The sequence below is a fragment of the Pteropus alecto genome, unplaced genomic scaffold (assembly GCF_000325575.1).
Source record: "Pteropus alecto unplaced genomic scaffold, ASM32557v1 scaffold142, whole genome shotgun sequence".
In the NCBI taxonomy this organism is placed as follows: domain Eukaryota; kingdom Metazoa; phylum Chordata; class Mammalia; order Chiroptera; family Pteropodidae; genus Pteropus; species Pteropus alecto.
In genome coordinates, this window is record NW_006433374.1 from 1,081,921 (window position 1) to 1,100,384 (window position 18,464).

General features: G+C 48.4%; 1 protein-coding gene across 1 annotated transcript in view; it reads left to right on the plus strand.

Annotated features, from left to right (window-relative positions):
* The window catches only part of STS (steroid sulfatase), a 133,287-nt gene that overhangs the window by 98,691 nt on the left and 16,132 nt on the right, over positions 1-18,464 (plus strand). The window contains exons 10-12 of the mRNA XM_025044186.1: positions 2,636-2,757; positions 4,986-5,107; positions 16,870-18,149. Coding sequence (XP_024899954.1) covers positions 2,636-2,757; positions 4,986-5,107; positions 16,870-17,246 — 621 coding nt within the window. The 3' untranslated portion in view covers positions 17,247-18,149. The remainder of the gene's footprint in view (positions 1-2,635; positions 2,758-4,985; positions 5,108-16,869; positions 18,150-18,464) is intronic.

Sequence of the window (18,464 nt, forward strand, 5' to 3'; positions counted from 1 at the left end):
ACACACACACACACACACACACACACACACACACACACACACACACACACACACGCACACACATGCACACACACACACGCACACATGCACACATGCATGCACACATGCACGAGAAAAGCAGCATAGCACAGTTCAGCCATTCTCAAATTGGATGGTCCGAAGACCCCTTTCGTGACAGAGGAACGCAAACATCTTTCGTCGCTGTGGGTTGTATCTATCAACGCTTATCACACCGCTGATTAATCCTGGAAAACAATTTCAGGACACACGGGCAGCCAAGCACACAGTCCCTCGGCTGGTAGGATGCGGATGTCATCACCGGCCTCGGAGCCACTGGGGAGGTCCACCGTGCCCCCCCAAAAACAGCAGTGTAAAGGACAAAGCACGCTTCGTGTTATGACGAAAACGGTTTTGACCTCGTGGACTCCCTGTAAGGGTCTCAGGCTTCCGGGTGGGTCTCTGGCCCCATGTGGATGAAGAGCTGGTGCTGCAGATGAGAGCAGACATCCCAGAGGTGTCCTCCTGGGGATCAGACGTGGGCGTCACGGCTGGCGGAGGGTTGAGCTTAGGGGGCCCTGAATCCTCGTCTGGAGGATGGGTTCGGTGACGGCGCTGACCTTGCAAGGTGGAGACCAGGATTCAGAGCTCGAGATGGTGTCGAGTGCGGGGCAGAGAATGTGTGAGCATTTGCCATTTTTGCTTCACCTGCCATATTGGGCGGATAGGTGGCCAGCAGGATGATTCTTTCTTCTTCCTCATGGAATATTCATCTGTGATCACGGAATCACAAAATCTGAGGGCTGAAGGGGACTTTTCAGGTCTACCCTAGTCAAAGTATTCTTTTGCTACCTTACTGATAGGCAGAAAAGTTGGCACCAGTATCTCATAAAGAGTCGTATGCAAAGCCAAAAATCTCACTCGCAATTTCCTCTACTCGTTGGCTTTCATTCTTACCCTTGGAATAAATCTTATTATACTTCCTTCAGTAACTCACGCAGAGTGTTCAGGTAATTTCATTAAATACATTTTCTTCTCATGGCTCCTAATGTTAAAAATCATCCTGACTCTTTGCTGTTCCAATATCTTTGGTTTTCCATCTGACTGGGGAGAAACCAGGGAAGGAAAAAGTTCAGAAGCAAAGGGAAAGATGTAGGAGGGGAAATCTTGCTGGCAGCTGCTACCCACCCCAGTCTGCGGCTGACGGAAGTCCGTCTGTTTTTCCCGTGCATTCCCATTGGGAAAGGAAGCGGCCTACCCCTTAGGCGGACCCAGATATTTTGCGTGGGAGGCAGTATCATCAATCAGACCCATTGCCAACACTGAAGGATCTTTGCGATGCTCATTGACCTACGTCAACCCAGCGACGTTGCCTCTGTGTTGATGTCCAACGCCTCATAAAATTCCCTCATCATTCGAGAGACAGCACAGATAAGGAAAGAGAAAAATGCTTCTCAGTCCCTTGTGGGAGTAACATTAACACACACCGTTTTATTTAAATCATGTTACCAGCCAGGTCTGGAAAACGTTCTTATGTACCTGCTCTGGAGACTTTGAACATCTAAAGCAATGGTTCTCACTTAGGGTGACTGTTCCCCCCAGAGGCCCTTTATCAATGTCTAGAGACATTTTTGATTGTCTTGACTTAGGGTGCCACCGGCACCTAGGGGGTGGAGGCCAAGGACGCTGCTAAACGTCCTACAGTGCCCAGGACAGCCCCACGGCAGAGAATGAACCAGCCAGAAGTGTGAGCAGGGTCGTGGTTGAGAAATTGTGCTCAAAAGTTTATTATTTCTTTTTTACCAAAACTATTGTTATGGAAGCCCTCATCAAAACTCTTTGGTAAAAGCTGAGGACAGTATCCTCATATCTATATTCATCTGCAAATTTGATACACAGATGTCTATCGACTCTTTAGGAAATAGCCTTAACTCTTCCAGATCAAGACAAGTGGAGTCAGCACCCCTGGTTTTCCAATGGAGCAAGATTAAATTTACATTTTTCAGGACAGTAAACCTAAACGTACAAATTCATTACAGTGGAATACCTGTCAGTCTCATCTTTGCAAGCAGATGGAATGTTATCCTAGAAAAGTCTAGGACCAATCTGCAAAGAACATAGGCAACATAGTTGGCTAAACCATTGGAAAATCTCTAAATTCTGGCCACAGATGTTCAGCTGGGAGGGAAGGAAGGGAGGTCCTGGTGTCCCCAAGAATCAAATTCTAGAGGTAAAATAATTAGGTCTCTTATTCTGTCATTAACATAAAATTATATGTGGTTCTGTTTTTTCCAACTTAGAAAAATAAAGCAAAACCTTGATGCTCGATATGACATTTCTGTAATGAAGACGAGAGAAGGGAGCTAGGTCTCCCAGTAGATTTTGCCGAAAACAATTTTTTCTTTTAATTACGAAAACAACTTTCTGTATTCTTGGGATTCCCTGTGGTTTATTAAAGATATCCATACTTTCCCTTAAAAATATTTTCTTTCCTATTACTTTCTCTATGGAACAAACTCACTCTATTTTGAATATCACACAGGTAACACGTAGACAAATTGACCCTCAAAACCTTCTCTTTTGTGTCCCCCTAAACTTTCTCCTTCTTCTATGACTCTCAGATCTTCCCCAGTGTTGACCAGGAAAAGGCGGATGGCTTGCTGGCTTAGAGCCGAGAGAGAACGAGCATATTCGAGAGGTCACGGCCACCCAAGGGGAGTCCCCAAAACATCCTTTTCGATGCCGTGAAGTCCTCCCCAGGTGACAGAATTTGACCCGAATTTCGGAAAAGCACTCGTGAGAAACACTTCTGTTCTGGCCACGTCACGAGTAATGTGCCATCTCTGGGCTTGGCTGCCATTTACCTGTGACACACGCGTGTGGTTTAAAACGATCCCGAGTATTTTGAGAGCTTAGACAGCGTTTCAAAGTTCAGCTCCGTAAGGGCACTTCCGATTTCTCGTGGCAGAAATCAGCCTCCTCCCGACAGACAGTATTTGTTTAGCTCTGTGAAACGGTGACGTTTCATAGCGCCATGATTTCTCGCCTGCTTCTAGGAACGAACACGTGAGGTAAAAAAGGAGTTGAATCTCTGCATAAAAAAAAAAAAAAAAATCTTAAATATTTTGCTTTTCGGTAAGAAAAGAAATTGTGAGACTCGGGGTCTTTTTCTTTTTTAATTAAATCCCTTTTATAGTCTCAAGACCCAGTTCCGTTATCACATGCTGATCTGAAGAAAGCAATTCCATGTCCTCTGTTCTTAAATGAAGTGTCGTCTTTTGTTGGCGTGTGACAGAAAAACAGCCACAAGAGATGGAGGTAGAGATTGTGTCCGAGAGACAGAGATTCATTCTTGCTCTTGAGAAGTCGTGCAAAAGCCTTGTCATCACTTGTGGAAAGGGTGGCAGAGCAGGGTTGGATTCCAATGTCCCACCTCCCGTCCATGCTCAGACCGTTTTTCTCCATTGGGGAGCAAGCTTCCCCTCTCCTCCCTCCCTTCCTTCCTGTTCAGGATCCTGTATTATTAAGGACTGAATCTTTTTTTAAACGAATTGGATAGATACGAGGCACAGTGACGGCCAGAGCACCTGTCTGTCTACCTCGTTCCCTTCCCGCCCTCGCTCGGCGAACAGAAACGCGGGCTCGGGACGCGAGCCGAGTCTGTCCTTTGTTCTTATTTTTAACTTAAGATAATGGAATATTTTCAGTCCATAGACGTCTGCAGAACGCGTTAATAATAAGGGTTGAGGCCGGAGAAGCGCTAAGTAACAAGGCTATAATTATATGACAGGGTTTTTAGTGACATCAAAATAAAGCACGAAAAAAGAAGGAAAAAACAAAACCAAAAAAAAAAACAAACCAAAAAAAAACGGTCCAGGGACGTAGGATCTCTCAAGAACGCTTACCCCAATTATATAACCAAGTGAAACGTCCAGATTCTGATTGCCTTAGGCTAAGGGATGACAGGATGGCGTGTTTTTCATCAGAGGAAGAAAATCCTCAGGGTAAACGGACTCTTTCAGTTAGCTCTCTGCCCTGTTTCAATGGCTTCACTTCTTCTCGTGGCTGCTCATGTATTTTTAACCCAAAACAAAACGTTGGCTTTTTTCCCTTTCTTCAAACTCCGAATCAGCGAATGCTGCTCGTCGTCAATTTTATTTAGCTATAGCTTGCAATCCAGAGACTCCCTCTTCTTGACCTGGTTAGACATCGAACAGGACAAGAGATATACACTTGACCCTTGAAACGACACGGGGACTAAGGGTGCCAACCGCCCACACAGCTGACAATGTGAGTGTAACTTAAGTTGGCCTTCATCGTAGGAGGCGTCCCCACTGCGAGTTGACCCTTGAAATGTGGTCAACTGAACTGCGATTCAATTGGCAAAACATCCCCAGATAAGTGGGCGTGAGCAGGTGAAACCCACGTGGTTGAAGGGTCAACTGCATTTATATTTGGCCGTGCATTCGGGCATCTTAGGGTGTTTAATGGCGTCAACATTATTATGGACCAATTAGCTCATTCTGCTTTCATTGGTGTCTCTTCCATCCAGGTTGCCCTATGCCACGTACGATGTTCTTATTTTGTTTAACCCAAATCGTCAGGTATTCTTATTTTCAGTAGACCTGGAGTTTGTGAATAAAGCTTTTCCTCGGCCAAGGCAATAGGCAGAAGATAGTGTTTAGGAGAAGGACTGGGTTGAGCAGATGAGACAGACGCCCAGTCAGCTGGGTGTCATTGTCCCTGGTGATTAGTAGTCACATGACCTCGGATAATGAGTTTACGTGTGGGAGTAGCGGGCTGGCCTCGCCACATTGCACGTGGCCTGCGGCAGACATCAGTGAGTGTTTCCCGTGTTGGTTACTTAATTATGGCCGCAGCTGCGTCATGCTCTCTTCCCGCTGGAAAAACAACTCAGAATTCAGGGCGTTTCAGCCCAAGGACGATATAACCGTTCACGCCCTCACGCCGCCTGCTTCATCCCGCAGGATCATCGATGGACGAGACCTCATGCCCCTGCTTCGAGGGACGAGCCAGCGCTCGGATCACGAGTTTCTCTTCCATTACTGCAACTTCTACCTGAATGCCGTGCGCTGGGCCCCACGGAACAGTGAGTAAACACACCTCTCCTGCGTCTGGGGCTTGGTGCCGTCGCCGCTGTGCGGGGAGGTGACATCGCAAGCGCGCTTTGCTCCGTGGGGGCCGGGGCGTGCCTCGGAGTGACCGCGCTTTGCTGGGAACTCTTCCTCCTGTCCTCCTGTGTTCCTTCTGGCCCCGTACGTGTCCAGACAGGACATCAGCGGACCTGGCGTTCAGCCATGTCGACGCCAGTGACGGGTCCTCCTCCGGGCAGGGGAAGCTCCAGGTGCTCAGTGGGGCACTGCGTCCTTTCCTCTGTGTCCGCTGGCCATGTCTCCTGCCACTCCCTCCTCCCTCCGTGCTCCGTGCATGGCTGAGATGCCCCTGTAGCTTCTTCCACCTCGAAGGACTCGCCTTCCGCCCTTCCCTGCATGATGCTCACCCATCCCGCGGACGCTTTGGGCTGTGGGGCTGAGTGGTGCTTGGATGCTCACTCACATTCTCTCCAGACAGAGCCTCAGAGATGGCGGGTCCCAAGTTTTTGGTCTGTGTTTTGTCACGGACCCTGCTGGATTTGCGAGACGTGGGTCTTTAAAACGAAGTCAAATGCGTCGATGATGTCGTATGTCCCAAACTGGGCGTCTTTTCAGTCGTATGCTCTATCGGCGTTGGGGTCGGATTTGGGTTTTGTGATGCCACTTTTAGAGTTGCATTCCAGCAAGCCCTAAGGTACAGATGGAACCAAATGGCAAGCCTCAGTGCAGTGATACGGTCCAGATGTTTTTATATATTTAACCTTAGAATCACGATAGTGTTTCTATCATTAACATACCCAGGAGTTCCTGAAAATCCAGGCGACTGTTTGTACTACTGTCGTGTACTCTAGAGGTCTATGTTGAGGTTGCACGTTCTGCTCACTCTTCAGAGGTTCAATAAATCTCCCCTTTTCCCGGGTGCGTTTGGGGGTTCTGTCCTAGAGGTTATATGCCCCCAGGACATCTGGTACCCTGCCAACCGATGGCTCATTCTCGAACTCAGAATGAGACTCGTCCTGGCTTTCAGAGCAGGTCTCTGCCCACCCTACTCACCCCAGCCCATTTTCCCAAGACTTCTCATGGAGGCTCAGCCTCTCCATTCTTTTTAAAATAGAAAATGGCAGCCCGTCCATTATCCACAGCAATCACACCAGCTCTACCCTTCAGGGTCTCTGCTTTAAACCCAGGCAGCTGCCTTGCAAGATGTTCTAGAAGATGGATGAACCAAAACGGCCCTGAGTTTCTAGACCTGGAAGGATTCTTTTCACCTGTGTCATCCACGTGTCCTTAATTTCAGAGCTCTGTGGAAATCCTGGTTCTTTTTCAGATGAATGAACAGCATTTAGGTCTGAAGCATCTGATAAGTAAGCCGGCTTTCTCCTTATATTTATTCGCGTGGAGGCTCTGTTAAAAAGTGAACAGCTTAGTTTCTGTGACTCTCGCGTGTTGAGCAGTATGATAGCATGTCTTCACCACTGCGAAACCGCATTTAAATAAAGCCAACCCCCCACTCCCCCCAGACAGAGAAGCCAGAAGGAGCATATTGGATCAGAGGCTGGAGAAACGCGTTCTGCGGGGGAAGTACGGGCAAGACGGACAGGAAGAGGCAGAAAATAGGAATGAGTGTGAAAAACAAGCCCCAGATTCTGACAGGCAGGTGGCCCTTGCATCGAATTTGCCTCTTCGACAGACAGACATGAGTCACATTACCTCGTACGCAGGTTCTGAAAACCTTCTGCCTCGAACCAGCAACCGAAGAGGAGTCACGGCATATCAATGCCGGAGTCGTTCACTGAGCGGAAGGGTTTCAATAAACCGTGGGTTGACTTAAAACATTTAAGTCACCCCTTATTTACTTGTCAGGTTGCATCTGACACTCCGTAACACATGGCCGTTGTCTTGGGCGTCACGCACGGCCTCTTGGTGGTTTATTTAGTATTTTGTGTACTCGTTGATTCTACGAGTGGCTATTAAGCACCTATGACGCGGTTCCCACGCTGCTGGGACGGGCGTCTGTCGGTGAGCAAAGCAGAAGTTTCCCTTTAGTCTGCAGAGGGAATAAAAGTCCAGCCCTGGCATTTACCTCTGGCGGGTGCAGTGGCTGGACGAGGAGCTGCTGGCTGTCTGTGTTGCTTAGGTCTTAGAGGGTGAAGTGCTCAGGACGCCGAGGTGCGTAAGGAGAGTGTGACCATCATCCACACAGCGTTACCTGTCAGCTAGAGAAAGCGCCGATGCCACCTTGGTGACCTGGCTGACTTCATCTCAGGCCGACACTGGTAGGATGGTGTCACCAATCCCGGACGTGACCCCTTTCCCCAGGGAGAGCTGGCTTTTTCGGTACCGGTGAACTAGAATCGACGGCAGGTGTTTTTAAGATAGTTACCATTTGTCCTCATTAGTTGGACGTCTGACTCTTGCAATGCCAGACTTACTAAATACTCATTTTTCAAAATCTTATAGCTGGAAATCTGTGTGAAAGCTTCAAAAACATTCGTCCCTTTTAGCTTTTATATACAACGTCTCCTCCATAATGTAGTAATTCTACAATTATAATAATTCTATAATTTAGTCGTCTCAGCCAGTTGAATGACATAATTTAATTGTGACCTGATATCATTGTTCCTGTTACATTTGAAAAGGATTATCATCACATGGACAAGTTTTCTTGCCTTAAAACGGGAATTTTAAGTTCAGATTTACCGTTCAACGGGCATTAAAATCTTTGACTTTAAGTTTGGACATATAAATCAATGTTATTAAAAATTCAGTGGAATGATAAGTTGATTTTATGGGTAAAGTTTGCGTTGGAAGGCAGATAGATAGATACTTGGCTCCAGGAGTCTGTTGCAGATTTTGAGCTGCTAAAGAGAGTCTCTAAAATAAATGTCCGCATTCATGTGAGGGACCCCAAAGCGGCTGATCATACAGAAATCCTTGGGCTGTGGTCAGCCAGATGCCGAACCTACAGGGCCTCGTAAATCCCGCTACGTTTTCCATTCAAGTTTGTTGGAAACTTTTCTCCTGTGATATCATTTTTAAAAATCACAAGGGAAAACAGTAGATAATGAGATTCATGCTACAGAAGCGTGTCTGTATCTGGCTTTTTAAAAGGCACCTTCTTTCCAAATTGGAGACCAGCGACGTTTAAGAGCAAAATGTCCTCGCCGTGGTAAGAAAAAAACGCTTGCTTTGCTCACTGTGTCACATGTTGACTCCATCACAAAATTAACTCACCCCTAGAATGCAGCTGAGGAAAGAGAGAAGACTCTCATCGCAGCTGCTTGTGGCTCATGGGTTAACCAGGGCCAGGAAGACGGTGTCGGCTTGATGTCCTCGTGGATAATCTCAGTGGGAGTCCTGCTGACCTCGTCCTGGTAACCTCGTGGGACTTGAGGGGTCACGAAGAACATTTGGAGGTGTCGAGGCTGAGCTGACGTGGGCTGTGGCCTTTTCAAGCGAACGCTCACTGCAGATCTTCACGTGTTTCACCTTCCCTTACGGAGGACGAGCTCTCCCTCTCTCACTTTTCTTGGACGTAAGAAGCAGCATCGCGACGTTCAACCGGGCCGAGGATAATAGGCCGTCTCAGGACGTCCCGTTCCTTTCTGGAAAGACCTCAGCCAAATGCGGCATTCGCAAGGGCTTTTCTGCTGTCAGGGGTTCACCCTTGGGTTGTTTTACCCGTGTCCTCAGCCCAGTAGTAAGGGGATCACGTGGGACGGTGTCCCGGGATGGACAGAATCTGCTCTTGGTGACCTAGGAGAGGAGGGATGGAGAAGCCTTTCGTGAAATTTCTCGATTTTTGTGTAGTCAGATCATCATGTCACAGACACTGTAGTAAAGGGTGTCACTTCCCAATCATTCATTTTCTTTGAGGGGAAAAAAACTCATGAATGAGTCTTCCTCTCTTCACATGGCCCTTCCTGTGACCTCACAAACAGTACGCGGCAGTTTTTTGAAAGACACACCCACTTTCCCCCTAAAGTTTCCCGATGTTTGACCTAAGATGACATTAACATCCTAGACAAAAGAAGTGGCAGCTGTGGCTTTGGTTAATTTGCCACAACTCTGACTTCCTTCTGGAGAGAAAATAATCAGATTCGAAATTTCTTTCTAGAATACAAAAAAGGCACCGCGTTTCTGAGCGTTGAAACACTCTTCGTCCAGCTTAGGTCGGCGCCCAGCTTGCTCTGACCTTAGCACCAGCGCTGACTTCTAACGCGCTCTGCTCCCTTCCGGCCTCGGTTCCAGAAGCTTAGGTCGGCGCCCAGCTCACTCTGACCTTAGCACCAGCGCTGACTTTTAACGCGCTCTGCTCCCTTCCGGCCTCGGTTCCAGAATTTTCCTCATTTCCTACAATGTCTTGCATCTCTCTCTTTTTTTTTTTTGACTGAGCGCATCTCAGTTTTCCCCATATGCCCGCTTCTGTCTCTCACCCCGTCCTGGTCTGCTTCCATCTGCTATCGGACCTGGCATTTTCTACGGGGACATTTGAGTTCCAACCCAGGCGGGTCGCTTATAATAGCTCTTTTTTTTAATTTTGTCTTCTTCACCTTGGTGTCTTCCTTTGCAAAAGCGTTTCATAGGTACCTGGATACTTTGCTCTTTGTTAATCGCTTCTTCTCGAGGTTAGTCTTTTTATGGGAGTGCTGTGTATTTTTTTGAAGATATACTTCATCACCACACACTGGGACATTTGTTCCATCTCTGCCGTCTGGCAGACATTCTGATACAAAGTTTGCATGCAGCGCCTTTTCATCCTCACGATGAAGAGATTTTGATTATATTCATGTCAGGTTCGACTGTAACAGGAAACAAAAAGAAGCAGCATCTTCCGTCGGAGGGACATTTATATCTCCACCTCGTGAGTTAAGTCTAGCGGTGAATGGTTCACGGAGCCTCAGCGGTGCAGACCCCCAGCTGCCCCCGCAAAGCCGGGGGACACAGAAGCCTCCTGTTCGTGCTGAATGAGGAAGGTATCCACTTAGGGACATCGCAACGGAAGAATGGATGGAAAAGAGAGAGGGAGAAGGGTGCACGTCACTTGTGTCCCCGGGAACATGTCCAGGTTCTCCATTCTAGTTAGACCCCGAGAAGCTGCTCACCTGTCCACGCCTGGCTTCAAGGCAGGCTGACAAGTGGAGTCTTCAGCGTGAGTGTTCGTGTGCCCAGGTAACACTCGATGGCCGTGGAAGGTGGGGGTGACAGCTGGCAGAGGTGCAGGAGACCACACAGTGGCACTTTGGGACAGAGTCGATGACAGAGTTGGATTTGCAGGCCGCCCTGTCTGCCTTCATGCCGTTCCGTGAAACGTCTTTTCCGAAGGCACCAACGACTCGCGCTTGCCACTGTACCCCCTGTGACTGCTCGCTCACCTGCTCACTTATCTGCCTCAGAGCCCAGGCCCCTCACCTGCTCGAAGCTACGAGAGCGCGGGGGGCAGGGCAATCCAGGCGGCTCCGGAGGGCGCGAGGCTTCCTGTCACCCGTGCGGACAGCGTCCTCCCTCTGTTTCTGTCCCTTCCTGCCCGTGTCCTCAGCCCGTTCACGTACGAACTTGCCCAGCAACTTCTTAGGGACCGTCTATGCCGCGTAAGGCGCCAGGTAGTGTGTGCTCCGGAGATGCGGGTGACACAGCCTTGCGTTCTGAGTGCAGGTCTCCTACGGAGAGACATGGAGTCTGCATCGGTGATTGGCCTTCAGGGACGAGTCTTGGGTGCAGATGGCTGACAGGAAGCAGGAAATGGGGATGATGCCGTCTGGGGATTAGGTCTGCCTCGAGGGGGAGGAGCCGTTGCAGGGCCTGGCAGGGTGGGTGCGGTCACAATATACAAAGCAGGGGACGAAGTTAGTGTGTGTGTTGTGCACCCACTTTGTACCAGGTTATGTACGTCTGTCCCCCAATATGCAACACCGAGGCTGAGTGAAAGGGACTGCTTCGTTTTGGGACAGTCAGGCATCAGCTGGGGGAGCTGGGATCGCCCTGACCCTCCTGGACTCGAAGCAGGTGTCTGAGCCACAGCCCTGACCTGCATCCTTTCTGCTCGTGGTCACTGTGTCATCATTCAGCCGCAGGAAGCTGACCAAATGGGTCTAATCCGTGAGCCACAGTGCTGTGGGATCGTGTGTGTGCTTGTGCAGAAGAGGCCAGGGTCCTGGGTGGCTCCAGGCGTGGCCCCATCGTAAGATCTTTGGGTCTCAGAAAGGAAGTGTGCCGTTGCTGTAGGGTGGCTGGCTGAGGATGAGGAGCAGGCGGAATGACTTTCGCGGAAGCGAAGAGGTCACCGTGACTTGGGGACAATGGAGTGGCTTTTCAGACAGCAGCTGGGTAGACGAAGTCAGTATTCCTGAGGGGCAAGCCTAGGGTCCTGTGGGTGTGGGCCTCTCGCAATGGGCCAGCACGACAGAGTTTGACATGGTCCTTGAAGAACTACCAGGAAATGGTATAGCAAGAAAGGCAGCCGAGGCTGACCCCAAAATGTCTGAAAGATGTGGAATGCTCCGAGCATCCAAAATCAACCTCGCCAAGGCCAGCCGCTGAACAGCCTTCATCGAGAGAAGCCTAAATGCCAGGAATAAATGAAGAGGCAATGTGTAGAAGCCATTTAAATTTAGTTTCCGTGTTCTTTTAGAATCCTTCGTGGGGGGTGGGGGGAAGTCTGTTAAGACATGTGTCGCAGTGGTGACAGATTTGAGAGCAGACGGAAACCAATGTGGTTTTCGCCTAAATTGACCGTGGCTTTATACTCACAGATAACTCTCACATGGTCGCGCTGTGCTCCTCGCTGAGGGCTTGAGGATTCAGAACGGCTTCTCAACCCTCTAAGCAATGTCGTGAGGCCAGTACTGTGATCATCCTCACTTAGCAGGATGGGCCAGTGGGACACAGAGAGGTTCGTGGCCACGCCGAGTACCACACGGCTAGGAAGTCGCAGAGCCGGGACTCGAACCCGAGCGGTTGGAGCCTGGAGTTACGTGGGAATGCCAACAACATGGGCAGGAGAGTTAAAGCAAGTGACGCTGAGCAAGGCACCAGACGACGAAACGCTTCTGCAGCTCGAAGGGCAATCCAGTTTTCTCCCTCAACCGGGAGGCTGGAATTTTTAAAACAGAGGAAAATATATATATATATATTTGAAACCTAATGTTTTTCTAGTATATGGAAAAATCCAAGATAAAATAAGTTATCAAAATATTTTTAGCTGCACTGCCCCCCGCCCCCAAATAATAATTTTGGAAGACAGGACTAAATGCACCTGTCGAAAACACACAGTGTCTCCTTTTTTATCAGATGACTGCGATTCGTTCTTCTTCTTTGAAAAGACAGCTTTGCAGAGGTGGATTTCTGGGTTCCCAGAGAATAACAGACCTGGGTCCTAAGTTAACATCCACACACGATCAAATATAGTCGCAATTCTCTGGTCTGAGCAGAGCCAGTGGTCGAAAGAAATAGTCCAGAGAATAAGCAATTTATCTTTTTACGAAAAGCTCGAAACATTCAACTTCGAAGGTAAAAAGGCAAACACCTGTGTGTAGCTACCAAACGGTTCTTCAGAAAAATGCATTTTCGCGCCACACTTTTCTAACGTAGCCACTGAAAACCTCCCACCCCCCCTCCCCAAGGTGAGGCCACCTGGGACGCCCACCTGGCCTCGGTGCCACCGATTCAGTTGACCTCCGGGCTAGACAGCGCTAAATCAGGTCATAGTGAGATCCACGTGCGCAGCTTTCAAAGGCAAGTGGGTGACACCGGCCCTTAAAGTGAATTTGTTCCAGGAGTCTGCTCCCCGGGGTTTTAAACACACTGAGACGTGATCTGAATGTCAAGTTCGAACCACCATCCAGGTGTGCAGCGTGCTGAGCGAGAGCCGGAGGGGCCGGCGGCATGCGTGACCCTCTCTCAGGAGCCACCTGGACCCCGCCGGTCCTGACTGAGGACCGGTTCTAAGTGGGCTGCGGGGTCACAGGAAAGGCTTCCGAAGGAATCGTCACACCTGGGAGGAAAGGGAACAGGTGGAGTCGATGCAGAGACTCTTAACGTTACCCACTTTCTGCTGAAATTCTGCTGCAGACAGGAAGCATGTCAGGCGTGCTTTCTCCAGCCCGACGTGTCTGCGTGTCCGCCTGTCTTCATCGGCAAAAGGCAGGTCTCCTGCGCACGCGTCAATGGACACGGACGTATGTCCCGCCCCCGGCTTCAGCTGTGGCACCGCCTGGACAATGCCATTATGGAGACCCTTTCAATCAATCACCTTGTGATTCCTAGTTCTTTCCAAGAGACCACAGAGACTCTGAGGTCAGAGGCCGTTTGGGGACAATGCAGACACCCACGACGATTGTTTTCAGTTGATTCTATTAATTTATTTTGTATTTAGATCAGTCGGGTGCTAAATCCCCATGATTACGAAAGTCGCCGTCGCCATGATACATGCAAATTATCAAAGCAAATTAAATCAGCGTGTGATGCTTACTCGTGGGAACGTGTCTACATTCTTATGTAAAAAAGCTGTAAGGGTAACGTGGAAAGGGACGTTGGCGTTTTCTACGTCATATTTGGTCGGTTTCATACCCAGGAAATAGATTTTAGACCTCTGTCAGATGATGCCCGATTAGCATCACCTCTTCAGAAAGTCATGACGTTGTGGAATGAACCGGAAATCCACCTATTATTTCATATGTGTTTGAAAATCAATTTTTTTTTCTAAAAAAATCAATAGTTGGGGGTGTTGCGGGGCACAGAACTTAGATTATAAAACAATTTAACCATCCTACTCTGGGGTGGATGAACTTCTCTCATTTAGAATTTTTAACAGCTTCATTAAGGTATAGGAGACAGACCATAAAATTCCAGTTCAATGATTTTTGGGAAATGTGTGGCGGGAGCTCTGTAACTCTGGTCACGATCTAATATGAGGACATCTCGGGGTCCACTTACAGTCCGTCCCCAGCCTCACTCCCAGACTCATGTAGTTATGGCTTTGATGGGTTTGGGCTTTCTGCCAACTGAGAAAATGACATGGTGACTGAGGTCCTAGCCTCTGTGAAATCGTCGCTGATAGCTCTGTGTGTGTGTGTGTACACGCGTGCGTGTGTGTACACGTGCAGGCTTACCGTCCCTCGAGTAAGTATTAGCACCGAGCCTACCCGTCGAGAAAATGATATGGTGACTGAGGTCCTAGCCTCTGTGAGATCGTCGCTGATGGCTGTGTGTGTGTGTGTGTGTGTGTACGCGTGTGTGTTCTGTACACGTGCAGGCTTACTGTCCCTCGAGTAAGTATTAGCACCGAGCCTACCCGTTTCTTTCCTCTGTTTTTAAGCAGAAATACAAGCCGAACGTTAAAAACGTCGACGGTGGCCTACGTGGGTTTGCAGAGCGAGGAGCTTGTAATCTGTTAGTCAGTATATATTTATTGGTCTACACTTCCAAGCCGTGAAGTTATCAGACTGAATGACAGTCCCGTTTGAGTTCTGTGCTCCGACAGTCGGTGGGCGCTCCCCGTCCTCCCAGCGCGCCATCGCCTGGTGCGTTAGGGATTGGGGGGCGGGAAGGAGGGGCGGCAGGAAAGAGAGAGACAGAGAGATTCTGAATCAGAAGGCAATGGAACGGTCGTGACGTGTGGAAATTTGAGCCACAGCAGCTGCAGCCAAGTGACCTCTATCTTTGTTCTCTGGCAGTTAAACAGATACAGGCTTCTGTTTGTTTTTGTTTGTTTGTTTGTTTGTTTTCACGTGGTCACAAATGACACTATTTCATTCTTTTTTATTGTGAAGTGATATCCATATATTACTTCATATACTCCACCTCTTAGATATATATATCTAAGAGCATCTACTGATAGACACACACACAACAATGTCTGGATTTCTGTTAAAATCAAAGGGAAATAATGGACATTTGGGGTAAAGACCACGGTGCCAACACAGCCGTAAAGTAGCGTTTCAGTGTCTTTTACCATATTTCACGTTTCTGTGGAACGTGGCTTTATCTTAAAACCTATCTACGTGGAAAGCTTCATGAGCCATGCGAGTTTTAATCGGCCCGTCTCCAGGTACAGCCACTGCTTTGCTCCATGGGTGTACAGAGTGGAGAAGCCTGAAGAGTCTAATATTGACTACGGAAAGCATTTTATATGTCTTCTCTTTCGACGAGATTCCTTAGGAGAGAGACAGAATGAGGATAAATTCCTAGAGCAGTGAGAAGGAGGAGGAACCTGGGGCTCAGATAGACTCTCGTCTGACCCAGCCATTCTGGATCAAAGCGAGACCGTGTCCGGGGGAGGTGGGCAGGGGGCAGGTGACAGCAAGGGAGGACATGAGCTGACCCGAGATGCTTACTCTGTAGAGGCTCCTGTCCGGCTGTCAAGTGATAGGGGGGCTAAACCCCATTCCCTCGCTTTGGCCTTCGAAGCCTGGGCTGTGTGACGTCAGTGATGGACTTCACCGCCTTCCTAGCTGTCTGACCTCTGCTGAGCTTCTGTCCACCCCGCCCCCCCACAGCTCCCCTCCCCACCTGCCTCGGACAACGTGAGTTTGAGAGTCCAACACCCCGTCCTCCTCTGCGTCTGGGTACCACGACCTGCTTCTCTGTTGCTGAAGGGGAATCTACCCCACGTAAAGTGATCGTGAGGAACCCGCTTGTACCAATGTCCACTGTGACGTTACAGGAGCCTTTTTCAATGACGGGGCTGTCAGCTTTGCTCCTTAGAATTCTGACAGCTTAAAAGCCACCCACGTGTTTATGCAAAGGAGACGTTCTGTAACGATTTGTCACACGCTCGGCCTCAGAGCGGCTCTGGTCATGAAGTCCAGAACTCGAGTGACTTTTCATGATAACACTGTTTATTTTAAGGGGCAAATACATCCTGTCTTCAGAGAAAAGCAATGTCTACAGTGCCCAGGTGTGCTTTACTCAGTAAGCCAACATAAGCACTTTCGTACCGAGGTCTGAGGTGTAAAATTGCCCTCCCTCATTATATGAGGACCATTATCTGAGCTACCTGAGCTGAGGGCTAGTGATGTTTTTCTAAGCGCACAACTTCCAACGAATGTATTTTTATAAATATGTACTTGGAATTGCCTATCTAAATGTGTACTGTCTAAATTTCCCTCAGCCGCTGACCAGCACCATCCTGCTCTCTGCTGCTATGAGTTTGACCCTTTGAAGCACCTCATGGAGTAGAGTCACAGTATTTGTCCTTTTGTGACCGACTTCTGTCACTTAGCATAATGTCCTCAAGGTTCAGCCATGTTGTTGCATGTGACAGGATTTCCTTCTTTCTTAAGATTGAAAGGGAGCTAGCTATTATAAAAAAAAAAGAAAATACAACAAAAGTTGATGAGAATGTGAACAAATTAGAACCCTTTACAGTGTTGGGAATGCAAAATGATGCCACCACGGTGGAAAACAGTACTCAGCTTCCTCAACCAAATTAAAAACAGAACAATCTTAGGACCCAGGCTTCTCACGTCTGGGTCTTTATCCAGAAGAATTAAAGTCAGGCTCTTGGAGAGAGATCTGCACAGTCGTGTTTACTATAGCATATTCGCAAAGGCCAAGATGTAGATGCAGCTAAATGTCCCAGGGCGGATGAATGTGCTGACCCTTTTGCACATTAAGGGTGAGAAATACGAACGCCATCCATAATCGCACGCTAAGTCTTCACCGTCTTAAAGGCCGGGGCTGCGTAGGGGCTGTGCATGCTCCCCCGGGGTATCAATCACGTGCACATGACACCAACTTCTGTTCTTCTGAACCGCAGGCACGTCCGTCTGGAAAGCCTTCTTCTTCACGCCCAAGTTCAGCCCCGAGGGCGCCAATGGATGCTTTCCCACGCAAGTGTGTCTCTGTTACGGGCACTTCGTCACCCGCCATCACCCGCCACTCCTCTTCGACCTTTCCAAAGACCCCAGGGAGAGAAACCCAGTAACCCCGACAAGCGAGCCTCGGTTCCGGGAGATCGTGGCCACCATGGAGGAGGCCGCCACCCGCCACACCCAGACGGTGCGGGACGTCCCCGACCAGTTTTCTCTCGGGAACATTCTCTGGAAGCCGTGGCTTCAGATGTGCTGCCCGTCATCCTCCGGCCTGTCTTGCCAGTGTGACCGAGAGAAACAGGACAGACAAGTGAGCCGTTAGCCGTGGTGCGTCTGGGGACGTGTGGCCCCCACGCCACCTCCTTCGTGACAAACACACGCGAAGAGTGGCACGGGGCGAAGCCAGCACCTCGGATCAGATTCTCTCTCTACCTTTTCACCTGAAGGCGCCATCGAGAGCTTTGCAGAAATTAGAGGGACAAATGTGAGTCGTGTGCCTTACGTGGCCGAACTTCTTGCACTGTGGAAACACATAGGGGGGTTTCACAGAGAGCGTCACCTCGAGAGCAGACGGGTGATAGGGCAGGGCCAGAGGTCACCTGCTCACCCCTCAGCGAACGCGTGTGATCCACGGGACACGGTGTCATTTACGCCACAATCTGACACATCGCTGTGACTCCGTCAATGCCACTAAAAGGGAGAATAAAGCGTAAGAGACGTTTAGCAAATCTTAACATATACAGCTTTATAACGAATAAAGGACCATCTTCTTTACCGATAACAGATGATAACTTCCAATTTAGTAATTGGAAGGCAGTTATTATCAGTATTATTTAGAACACATATGAAATATTATTCAGAAGATATATGCTCATCTATATACGCAGTTTATTTCTTTCAAGAAGGTTAAAATATTTAAACTATAGAACTAGAAGGTTATCAGTATCTAACTAAAATCGATACAGTGTCACAGATAATGTACTTTTCACGTGTATTTCTCCTTTCAGAAATTGTTGCAAATCTGTCACATTGTTTTAGGAAATACTCTTATTAAAGATTGCACTAACATGTTAATAGTCTGAGAGGATTATTGTTGAGATTATCATGCAGAAACTATTTAAAGCCACTATTACGAACTTATGTTTTACGATGATCGTGTTTACTCAAAGTTTAACGCCCTCGATGCAAATAGACTTTTAGAAACACTTAATGATGTGGAATGTGTGTCGGAGGATTAAATAACTCGAAACTTGTTTACAGATTATGTGAAGGCATATTTATGTGTAGAATGATTGTCTAACCCGCACAAACAAAAAATGAAGGACTCACATACCTCTAGAGGTGAAATGAGCTTTGAAAAAGCATGGGCCTCGATGTAACTTAACTTAGATCGCCATTATGTTTCGGGGCATTTGAAAATCAGGTTTCTTGGCAATAACCATTCACCATCTGAAAGTGTCGCCTAGGATGTACGACAGGAAAACAGAACCCTTTTGTCCAGGGGAGACCTGATCGTCTAGAAGACCTGGCGTATTAACAG